The sequence below is a fragment of the Nelusetta ayraudi genome, unplaced genomic scaffold (assembly GCF_046127955.1).
Source record: "Nelusetta ayraudi isolate G7.1 ecotype Tasmania unplaced genomic scaffold, CSIRO-AGI_Nayr_v1 ptg000007l, whole genome shotgun sequence".
Lineage (NCBI taxonomy): Eukaryota > Metazoa > Chordata > Actinopteri > Tetraodontiformes > Monacanthidae > Nelusetta > Nelusetta ayraudi.
The window spans coordinates 2,482,511-2,494,562 of record NW_027466057.1 but is presented as its reverse complement, the minus strand read 5'-3'; the positions used below and the strand labels follow the sequence as shown (position 1 = coordinate 2,494,562).

The window sequence follows — 12,052 nt, the reverse complement described above, 5'->3', positions numbered from 1 at the left end:
GTAAATTTGTATTGTCTCGAGGGCCAAATGTAATTACACCTATGTTCTATAGGATTCAAGTCAGAGGATTGGCTGTATGGGACATTCGTGCACCTTAATTCGACTCCTTGCTTCGTTCCTTATTGTCTTGTGGAATCCTTGTTTCATCTTCATCACCCCAGTAGATGGCAGCAGATGCTTAAAGTACTTTCCCACCCAATTCACATTTCCCTTTAGTTAAGTGAACGTTGCCTGCACCCTGTACTGAAAAACAGCCCGACACCGTGATGCTCCCACCGCCAAACTGTTTTGGGTTTAGAAATCATTTTTTATCATCTTTCATCATTCAATCATTTTTAATGACAAGTAATGTCGGTGAAGGGCTCAAGAAAACTCTTTTCTCACCTTTCACCCATCAAGTGATTTCACTTGCTGATGAGACACCTTGTTTACAGGCAATCAGTCGGGACGGAGCCAGCCGGTGTTAATTTGTACTGACAAGTTCCAATAGGTTTTCTTTCTAATTGCTTGAAGATTCCCCGCTGGTTTCCTGGCTGTCTTGGTCCTGGTACCTTTTCCCCGTGGTATTTATGGACAGCTATAGTTTCACTTCTTCCCATTTAGGGATTGTGTTGGTTATTACGGATAAAAAAATAATTGTGATGTGTTGAGTTCCTATTTTAAGGTCACAAAACCTTTAGATCCACAAAATAAAACCAACATACAAGACTTGCTTTTATTAGAAAACATATACACACATTTTCAAGCATTTGGTATAAAAAAAAACATTTTTTCACCCAATCAACATCGTGCCAGTGTTTCCATGTGTTGCTCGACTGCCGGTGTCTACGACTCGGTGGAATGCAATATTCTCGAACAGTTACTTTGTGTCGATCGCTGCGCTTTCAAGTCTTACCAGTTCTCAGAATGAGGCTGTGGTCAGGAGATCATAAGGCAACTCAAACCCTCAGACACGGACGTCATCACTCAGCACAGCTCCACTGTGGCCGTCAGCACACAGGCGCCGACGCGCCTAATGCGAGTCAGCGCCGTCTGAGTGTGTGGCAAAGTTTTACAAAATGTGAATTTCCTTACAACTCCTGTTTAAACTGAACAAAGACATCAAGTACTGAAGGTTTTTTTTGTTTTGTTTTCGGCACCACGCAGGCAAAGCCATGTTTGTCCCTGAAGCCCTGAATGCTTGAGTCACAAGACTTGACCTTTTCCCCTCTCTCTTTTTTTTGATGCAGGCCTCAGATAAAGCCTTAGAGGATTAGATCCCCGTACTGTAGAAAGGCAAAAAAAAAAAAGGAAAAAAAAAAAGCCCCTCGCTGTCCGTCCAGCCGTCCGTCTGTGTTGCGAACGTGCCTCTCAGACTTGGCAGAGGTTGTAGCAGGCTACAGGTCTCTCCATCACGTTGTCTCCGTCCACATCGAAGACGTAGTCGCAGCGGTGTGCGATGAGGGGGGTGTCCGACATGGCCACACTCTGGTTGCCGAAGGAGATGACCGTGTCCCTCTGCAGGGCGGAAACATGGCAAGATAAGCTGAATAAATGTTGTATCATAGGGATCATTTTCCATAGGAGCAGAGCAGAGCAGCAAAATGGGTAAAACCTTTCAATCTTTCTCAGGTATAAAGTATGTCAGTTCTAAAACCTTCTAAGAAAAAAAAGCTGCACCTCCACAATGTTAACTTCGAGATTGATTACATTAGGCTGCGTTCAGACTGCCGGCGAATCTGATTCAAATCATATTCCTTCTCAAGTCCGAATTTTAGGGCTGACTGTCCATACTGTTTTTTTTAGCAAGTGTCCAAATGGGATGTGGCTCTGTTCAGACTGGACCACATTATTCAGCCATCTGACAGGTTGCTGAAGCAATGACGTTGGAGCGGAGGCGTCGTCCAGCGCGTGTAGTCTGTGACGTCATATCATTGCGACAGTGGCAGTTGTTGCGATAGATGCCCTGGAGCTTGGCTTGAATGGAGCTATCTCCCCACTCACTGATGAGCCAATGAGTTTCCTCCTCTGTCCAGGGATTGCTGTTTTCTACTTCTTCTGCTTCGTCTGCTCCACTACGCTACAGCTCCACACCTGGAATGGCGCTCTCTGGTCTGGCGCATTTGGATCTTGCGTCGCGTAGAGTGACGTCACGGACAGTCAAAACCGATTGGTGTGTTTGGAGCCGTTCACACTGAGACGCATCTGTCCAAATGCGATTCGAAACTACCTTCTCAAGGAGGTTTCTATCCGTTTTGCAAAAATCTGTTTTCATGTGATTTGTGAGTGTTCAATCTGGATGGGCTAAAAATCTGATTTTGGCTGGCAGTCTGAACGTGGCTTTAGAGTTCTTTCACAAACAGCAGCTACTTATCAAATGTGCACATTTTTACAAAGATAATATGACTGACAACTCGTTCTGCAAACTTTGCCTAATTGTCTGTCTTACCCTCTGGCTATTAGCAGGCGGAGTGGGAGCGGGTGTGGTGGAAGTGGTGGCTTTCTCAAAGTCCTTCTTACACAAATGTGCCATAATCCCAGCGGCCAAGGCATCGCCCAGGACATTGATCATCGTCCGGAAGCGATCGCTGCGAACAAGATAAAAAATATACAAATAAATACATTTAATCTCTTCAGGTCAACTCAACATAACTTTGTAATACTCAAAAGATTCATTCATTTCTTTTCAGGAGTTTTTTTTGTGCGACTCACAGGACCCAGTCGATGGCAACGATCAGGGAGATGTCAGCTGGTGGCAACCCGACAGAGGTCAGGACGATCACCATGGTAACCAGGCCAGCTTGGGGTATCCCAGCGGCTCCGATGCTGGCTGCCGTGGCTGTGATACTAAAGAGGCGAGAGATATGTGTGTCTAAGGCACAGATCATGATACGAATGAAAAATAAAACAATTCCGCTGCCGTCAATGCTCACCTGATGGTGACCAGCTGGCCAAAGTCCAGGTCGTACTCGTTGACCTGGGCGATGAAGATGGCCGCCACCGCCTCGTACAGGGCCGTGCCGTCCATGTTGATGGTGGCCCCGACGGGCAAGACGAAGCGGGCGATCTGCCGGTCCACGCCGCAGTTCTCCAGGAGACACTTCATGGTGATCGGTAACGTGGCTGAGCTGCACCCAGAGCAGGGGGAAAAAAATCACATCGACCCCAGAGAGCTTGATGGTACAAAAAATGCCATCAATTTGAAAACATCTGCCTTGATTAACCGATAAAAAAAAAAAAGAAAATCCTGCCTGTCCCTCTTACCTGGATGACGTAGCCAGCGCAATGACCAGAGCCTGCAGCAGCCCTCGGATGTAGGGGAAGGGGTTTTTGCGAGTGAAGAAGTAGAAGAAGAGGGGCAGCAGGATGAGGCCGTGCACGAACAAACCCGACAGGACGGTGATGAAGTACATGCCCAGCTTCTCCCCCAGGTGTGCTGGGTCATGCATGTCCAGGATCTTTCCCGCCACCAGGAACACGATGCCAAATGGGAAGTACCTGTGCAGAGACAGGACGATGTCATTCACAGAAGTGAAGCTGCCCGTGGTCCTCCTGATCGAGTCTGTGGGAGCCTTATGCCGCTTTTCCACTGAAATTAGTGGATCGACGTGGGGTTTCTTAACGCAGGTGGACCTGCTAACAATCGGCATTTGGCCCCTTTTACAGTTGTTGTGCTATTCCTGATCCATCCGTTGCAACGTTTGTGTAGGGTCTCCAAGTACAGCCATCCAGGTGAAAGCCCCAGTGTCGGTACAGGACTCACTTAAGGGGATTACACTTCCCGCCTAGCCTGGGAGGGGGAGGGGCTGGGAAGAAGGAGACCTGGAATAACCTGCTTATCCTGCTGCTACCAGAGAAAACAGTTTGATTTCTCCTAAATAGCACCTAACCTTTGTTTTTCAGTTACCTCAAGCATTCATTCCGTATCCGCACAAATGCATCTACCGTTGCATCACGATCACTAATAGCTGCGCACAAATCCTGTGTTGTAAAATGTCTGTTGTTAAAGTACACATGTGGCTTGAACTTCGCTGAATTTCTCTGCATCTGGATTGTTGGCCGTTGCACCAGCGCAACTTTTAGGAATTGCGTGCATTTAAGACGTTTAAAAATAAGTGTGCAATTCCCACACATTGAGGACACGCATTTGCGCGCAATTGGTCTCCAACCCTCACTAAGTGATTGCATCGAGCAATTCTCATTGTTGCCAGTGTTCAACACTGACCGCGCTCAGCCATTCACAGAAAGCCCTGATGGCGTGAGCGCCATCTGAGAGTTGACTCATCAACTTCCGTGAGGAGCCCTCAGAGGTCTGCAGACGCCACCAGCGGCTCCCCGCGGGCTTATTTATAGAGCTAATCTTCCTCTCGGCTGTGCGCAGTCTGTCTTCTTTTGGACGAGTGTGTGTGTGTGTGCGCTCGCGCATGTGCGCCTAACACAAAGGTCTATTTCTGAGGGAGCGTCTTACCACATGGCAGCGTTAATGATCTTCATGACGCACTCGTTGATGCACTGGCAGACGTTGACCAGTGGCGCTCCACGTTCGCCCATCTTCCCCAGCAGCAGACCTGAGGACAGGCAGCACAGTCATGTGGACCGTTGCGGCAGCAGGAGTGGCTGTTTGAAAAGGGGGGGCAACTGGTTTGGGAATTTTGTGAGTTCTTCCCCAGGCCATTTCGACAGAAAAAGCATGCCGCTTGATAATTTTTTTTTGACTAGTTGGCATTAAGAGGAACAATTGTTCAAAATGAAAAAGTACTGATTGTTTTCAGACAAAAATAGTTTGTTAGATGTTTGTTTCTGTCTCATTTTTTCCAAGTTGCTCTGAAAACGTTTCTTTAAAAAACTCAGTTCATTCTAACTTACCATTAGTTCACTCATGTTTATTGTTTTTTTTTTTTTAATGTGATGTTCATATCACATCATATTTATTTCATATTTAATTTTACCTTTCTTGAAATAGTTTTATCCCATTTTAACATTTTTTGCTTCATTTTAATAAATAGTATATAAAAAACAAGTTAAGTTATCAATCACCATGATCATCATTTTCCCTTCTTAGTCGTTCTCCGTGCTGTTATGTCTGGTGGTCTTACCCATGGTTGCAGAGAAGATGACGATTCCCAGTACGTTCATGCCTTTGCTGGTGCTGGGAACAATTTTATATTTGATGTCTGGAGCAGGTGTGATCTCCAGGAATACCGGGTGGCCCAGTTGAGGGTTGTGGTAGTCGGGCATCACATACACATAGTTTGCCTGCGACTCCTTCACGTCGGCGCTCTGAACTATAGGAACCAGGTCAGTTCGATACTGGAGTAGAATGAGAGAAGAAGGAAAACAGAGTTGTTGATATGTGAACACTGAAGAAACACTGTCTAGTTGTGAATAAATGTTTCCTCTGTCTAGACTGCTCACCTGCTGGAAAGTTGCCTCAATCAGATTCGAAGGGATCATGTTTCTGTAAAGAAAAGATGCAGATAGATCGTTTGTGTGGTGAAATAAAAACTGAATCTACCACCTTGAATTAATGACACCTTCCAGCTGCTGGTTTGATCTAATTTTCATTGCAGTGCAGTTTATTTTTAACTGTAAAAAAGCAGTTGGAAAAAGTTGAGAACCAAATCTCTTGACAAACCAATATTGTGCACAACATACGATTTTAATCTTAGGGCGAATGGCCAAGCAGCGTCCTCAGTCAACAGCCAGTGCAATGTGCTGTCAAGGTGTCATGAATGGCCACAGCAGCAGATGCAATTACAGAAGTTTATGCAGTCTGACGACCCTCTGTCATTTTGTACGCGAGACGAGGCTAAAAGAGCCGCTTGACATGACGAGGCAGTCGGCGACATGTGACAGGACTGCGTCTGCACACGTCACAGCGGCAACACCGACCAGCCGCCCTGCAGGGGACATGCAAGGGGAGCGTGGTGTACACCTGACACTCTGTCTTCGTCCTGTCACGGCTCACTGAGGTAAAGCAGAGGGTATAAGTGGATGTCCAGAATGAATGGAGAGCTGTAAGCCTGTTCTCTCTCTCTCTCTCTATCTCACTCTCACACACACACACATACACAGACACACACACACACACACACACACACACACACACACACACACGCACACACACACAAACTCACTCCAGGCTCTGATTCGCCTGTGTAACGCACCATGCAGTGTTTCTCAGAAAGTGCAAGATTAAGAGATCACAATTAAGTGTCTCCCTATTCTTAGTTTTAGCCGTCCTGCTGCGTAGATGGCAGGTGTGACCGTGAAACTGTCAGTTATGCTTTTGGCTTAGATCTGTACACAAACAGTGTGCCTTTGTTTGTGTGTCTGTGTGTGTCATTGTTTCCATGATTATTTTTTGTTTTGTCATCTAGGCAAAAACCACAATTTAAGGAGGCGTCACTCTTTCTGTTGCCTTTTTTTTAAATTTTTTTTTTTTAATGAAGTAACATCTCATCTTAATTTTTCTGAAATGGATCAGATTTGCATTTGTACCTGTATTAATCGGCCCACATTTCGATTCATTTCTAAGTGATAATATGGTTTTCTACAGCATGTCAATAGACTAGACCGCCCGTATCAGACCAAACATCTCAAATCTACCCTAACTCTGAGAATCTTATCCTGACTATGGAAAGAAATGCTGGAAAATTACTTTGCAATCCGCTAATGTTCCCCATCCACTGTTTTCCAGCCACAGTCAAGGGCTTGTGGCATGTGTCATGACGAGTGGGATGTCCTCCAAGTAACGTGCAATGTGTTAAAATAAGATCAGTTTACTGGGAAAAGCCTGCTTTGGCTGTTGGTTTGTTTGCCCTGACAAACGGCTTTTAAGATCAATTATCTCCTCTCATGAAATGCTGAAAAGTGGAAGTGGAGACCATCTCTAATGCTGTTAGCATGGAATCATGGGTAGAGGCGTTCAGCTTCTAAGTCCAGTCGCACGAGCCATCAGATTTGTTAAGAATTGCACCAATATCAACAAATGATGACGCCATTGATGATATGGTGATCGACTCTACAGGCCGCTTGTTATTCAGACGTTCCTGAGTGAGAGTTGTTGAAAATGCTGGAATGATCATTTTGGTCAAACTGTCGTTGTTGAGGCTGTACAGTGATTCTCATTATTGCACGTGAGCACTCAACATTGCAGCAGCGCTGGAACAGCTGGAGGTCAATGCTGAAATCTAGCTCATTAATCAGGCTACAGATAAAGAGATGAGTGATGGAATGACGAGAACGTGGGGGTGAATAAAAAAAAGTTATCCGCAAATCCGGAAAGAAGTAGCTCCTCTTGATTGTAAACAATGGGAGCCGCGAAACAAATTTTAGTGTAAACAAAAAAAAGCAAACAAGCAAAAAACTAATATAAAATGTCAGTGACACCTTTTCCCTTTGCGCAAAACTGTTTTTTTTTTTTTTGACTGGGCTGGCTTTAGTGAAAGAGCGGCTAAACACACATAACAGCTAGCAGCTAACCTAATATACTAAAGCAACAAATCATATTGGTTGACAGGAATGTGGTACACTCAGACCACCAATCCTCTCACTCACCATCTTAAGAAGTTTGATTAGGATGAACTGTTTTTGTTAAATTGAGTTTTGATATATTATATACAGTCTGTTATAAATAGTTATTAACATAGGCAAATGAGATTTTTTATTTCTTTGCTTGTGTCTTTGCTTTATAAACTCATAGGTGGGCTGTAAACAATGTTTGGCACCTCAACATGAACTCGTGACCACGATATGTTCTATCTAGAAATCTGACAGTGACTGATGTTAGATTTCAGCAGATGGTTCTGCCTCATCTAAGCACTCTGAGTGGCTTGAAAGGCTGCAGCGTGAATCACGGGAGAACGATTCTTAAGGCCAAGCGCAGTTAGTAAAGTTGAAACCTCTGACCGTTGTGTTTCTTTGTTTCTCCGCATTGTCTTTGTGTTCTAAAGATGCTTGAGGTGAATTACCTGATCAAGTCCAGCAAGGCGTCTGCCGATGTCATCACAGGACCCGAACTGGCGTGGTGGTTGTCTTTCTCGGAGCCCGTCCCTGGGTGGATGATCAGCACCAGCACGATGCCAACAATGACGGCAATGAAGGTGGTCCACAGGTAGTAGGTGATTGTCAGGACGCCCAGTCGACCGCTGGCCTTCGTGTCCATAGCTGACAGGCCGGACATAAGACTAGATGGGGAAACAGGTTCAATGTTAACTCTGACAGAAACTGTGCGAGGGTGTAGAATATGAGAGCTGACTTGAGGAATGAACAGGCAGATCAGAAGAAACCTAAATGTTGTTGAAAAGAGTAACGAAAGTAGTGAAAAACACAGATCAATAATTTTAGAATTATTTCATCAAGCATCGATACCAATAGTAAATGTCGTAGTCATGTAGTAAATTTTTATTTTCTTGTGACAGTGAATCTACAGCTCCTCTTAAAACTGTAATAATGTTATATGATCATGAGTGTGTTACTATGAAGAACAGAGGTGCTGAGAGGTGCTTTACTCACCTGGAAGTGATGAGTGGCAGAATTAACATTTTTAACATCCTCATCAGTAGTTCTCCAGGGAAAGAGAAGTAGATCTTGGCCTGTGAAGAAAGAGAACAATATTAAACCTTTACAACTTGACTTTTATTATCAGTAAAGTTTAACAGAAGCTGATCTTTCAGAACATTTTTGTGAATGGAAATGTGTGGATTTCATCAATTTCGCACAGCAGATACTCTGATTTTTCCTACACAGGGTTTTTCACATGTTATTATGCTTATAGCAAGATTCAAAGAAGATTTCTTCCATTTTAAATAATACTTTCGCCCATGTTTTATTATGTAAATGAAAGTTTGAGTGATAGGCAAACAGTTGCTCTCTCAGTTTGGCATGACTCGTGTTTCAAAATTAAAACTCTGACAACGGGGTCCTTGTTGCACACAGTGTCGTTCTATGCAGTTGATGTTAATGTTTTATTTATTGGCTGCCTCCAGTACCAATACCATACAAATGCCATCAGTGTCTGCTATAGATCATGTTATCATATCATTGGTCCATACCATTAAAGCCAATTGGGACAAAAATTGAAACACCCCAAATAAAAAAAATCCAGCCATTTCCTCAAATAATGTATGTACTCTTTGAGTTATCCATCTGTCCATCTGTAGATTTACACTCATTTGGCTCAGTGATTGTACCGAGATGACGCTGTCTCTTCAGCGGCTTAATCCTCCTCTTGGTTCACTCTAACGACTTTTGTCTGAAGCTGCAAACTGAGCTAATGCTGCCTGCGGATGACGTAGGGAGGCGGGAACAAAATAAATTGCAAAACCAAAAAAAGTACAAGTTGAACGGTGTTAAAAACCCAGCAGGTATATGTGCACTGTGGTGCTGGACCATTTTCTGAGGATCGAGTCAGAGAGTCAAGCCTTCCTTGATGACCTCCTCACTGCTGCCAGCATCACTGTGACATAACTGACTTTATCCAGCGCGTCAATGAGCAGGATGTATGGCTTCTTACCTTCCATCGGGACTGTTACTTGTATTTTGAACTTTAGTGAATGAAATTCAACCAATATTAAGATGCACACACTCGTCTGTCATGCCAAACCTCAGCCCATTTACTCATCCTTACCTGCGTGGACAGGTTGAGCGACCTGAGGAGAAATCCCAGCAGGCATCCCGTCATCACGGCGATAACTGAGAGGGTTAGCAGGCCATTCCTCTTGCAGTAGTCCCTCACATAGGCCCTCATTTTCGCCGGCAGGAGAGCCCTCAGCACCGTCTTCATCAGCTCCATCCTGACTTAGGCTCGCGGTTCGCCCCAGCAGGCCCCAGTGGCCCCGATGGCTCTCCTTGCTCCCTGTTTTTGATGGCTTGACGTGTTTCCCCCAGGATCCAAAGCGAAGGACGGCCAGTGGAGCTGCTCGAATGCGGGCTCTCCGTCTCACACACTGAGCAGCTACTCCTGTATGGGAGAGGAAGTGTTGACTAACTGATTCCCTGTAAAGCACTGCCTAAAAGGATTATACCTATCCCATGCTAACAGAGGTTGTTACACAGTCAGTCATTAAGAAGGCTAAAGTCAAGGGTTCAGTGCTGATTAGCTCCTCCATTAATAGCTCATTACGGAGTATTACTACGTGCCTCCTGAGCTGTCCCATTCATAAAACAAAGCACCTAAACTTTGGTCCCATATTACTTATCTTGTTTTGATTTTCAAAAATAAAAATGCTATGGCAACAATAGCTTAAAATTTTGTTCTTAGTCTTCCTAGTAAACAGCATCCTAGCTGCTTGGAGAACTCTCACACAAAAGAATAAAGAAACAAGATTGCGGGGAAGTTCGCAGTTAAATTTCTACTTGGCTTTTGGAATGAATTGGAATGAATACATTAAATGAAGACACTGGCTGTTGCCGCGTGATAATAACCCTGTTGAAGGAATGTCACTGAACAAGTGGGATTATCGACGGCCAGAGGCCAGAGGCCAGAGGGAAGGCAGCATCGGTCCACGGTGTTCAGGATAAGCACTGACGCTTAGTCCCCTGGTCTTTACCATGACGTTAGACTTGTCCGTCAGCGCAAAGGGTCAGGGCATGCACCGAGAGACCTTCAAGCAGGTAAATAATGCTGCCTAGAATGAACTTGGAATTGCACTCAAAGTGTGCATCTTGAATAAGAGCTGTGCTGTGCAAGAACAACTACTTCAATGATAACTCAGGAGGTGCTGCAGTGTATTATTATTTACAAGTTAAAGTCAAAGTTAGCATTTATAAACTACTCACATGAGAGCAAAGACAGTTGGAAAATAATAAAGTGTCTAGGATTTTAATGCGTTGTTCAGAAGTCAGCCTGTTTGACTGTTACAAGTGGTTTCCATTGCTGTTGTTTGCATGTCTGTGTCCTCTGACGTCAGGTTGTCCGACCTGGGGACGCGGCCAATTCCAACTGTTTAACAATGTCTGACGACGTCACTTGCAACCAATCCAATAACATTTAATCCCTGATCCCTGCCTTGAACAATGCACACAACAGGGTTATGCATGCACGGGGCACAGACAGACAGGTCGAAACACACACATACATATAGACACATGCATGCACATGCGCAAAAATGGTAAATAAACTTCCAGCCTGTTATTAGTGCAATATTAATGATATTGTTTCTCATCTCATCAGTCTTACTCTTCATGTGACTGACGATACATGAGTGATTGTTAATGGCTTTATAACTTTTGACCAAAAACATGAAATTCCATTATACCTATTGCTAACATTTGTCTTAAATCCATAGTGATGATAGGCAGGTTTATAGTTAGTAGTTATTGTTTTGTTTGTGACATTTACATTAGTAAGTTGTTATTTTGATAACAAATTACTAATGTAAAAAAACACATTGTGTAAAAATATTATTGAATACTTAACTAATTGAATAAATGTCACTACAAAAAAGATTAATTTGTTAATTTGTCACGACTTGGTGAACTCCTGAAGTCTCTGCACCTGCAGGAGGCGGTTTCACATCATTTACTGTGAGGGAGGTATTTATATTGCTCTAAATCACTGTGTCAACACTCCACCACCATGGGCACCCAGACAGTAATAATCTCCAGCGTCTTCAGCCTGAACTCCACTGATGGTCAAAGTGTAGTGAGAACCAGATCTACTGCCACTGAATCGAGATGGAGTTCCTGAGAAGAGACTTGTTGCGCCATATATGAGTGGTTTGGGAGGCTGTCCAGGTTTCTGTTGGAACCAGTAGAGAGTGGACCTGATGTTTGAACTTCCTGTGGCGCTGATGGTCACAGTCCCTCCAGGACTGACAGACTTGGATTTGTCAGCTTGAGTCAGAAAGTTGTTGGCACAAGACTCTGAAATGAGGAATGAGTCAAAGATGTTTGACAGCAGTTGAGGATGAAGCAGGAAAATATGGCACAGCCTGGATTTGAAGCAAACACTGTGAAAATGTCTCACCCCGAGTCAGAAAAGCCAAGAGCACAATCAGAGTGATTGGCAACATCTTCCTGCTGCAGTGTTCAGTGTGAGCGGCTGAAGACACTTGAGGCTGAGTGAGAA

General features: G+C 44.2%; 1 protein-coding gene across 1 annotated transcript; it reads right to left on the bottom strand.

The window, feature by feature from the left end:
* Positions 1-701: 701 nt before the first annotated feature.
* On the bottom strand, positions 702-11,524 carry slc1a8b (solute carrier family 1 member 8b). Its single transcript, XM_076017853.1, has 11 exons — positions 9,611-11,524; positions 8,497-8,576; positions 7,953-8,168; positions 5,395-5,437; positions 5,076-5,289; positions 4,448-4,547; positions 3,244-3,477; positions 2,913-3,107; positions 2,692-2,826; positions 2,429-2,567; positions 702-1,497 (listed from the first exon to the last, which is right to left on the bottom strand). Exons 1-11 carry the CDS (start codon positions 9,773-9,775, stop codon positions 1,351-1,353), a joined length of 1,668 nt encoding a protein of 555 aa, XP_075873968.1. The 5' UTR covers positions 9,776-11,524; the 3' UTR covers positions 702-1,350.
* Between the last annotated feature and the right edge of the window lie 528 nt (positions 11,525-12,052).

Coding starts and splice junctions, on each gene's coding strand:
- slc1a8b (XM_076017853.1), bottom strand. CDS start 9,775: ATGGAGCTGATGAAGACGGTGCTGAGGGCTCTCCTGCCGGCGAAAATG. Junction 3,478..4,447: donor ATCATTAACGCTGCCATGTG/GTAAGACGCTCC, acceptor GTCTCTGCACAG/GTACTTCCCATTTGGCATCG. Junction 2,827..2,912: donor GGCCAGCTGGTCACCATCAG/GTGAGCATTGAC, acceptor TCGCCTCTTTAG/TATCACAGCCACGGCAGCCA.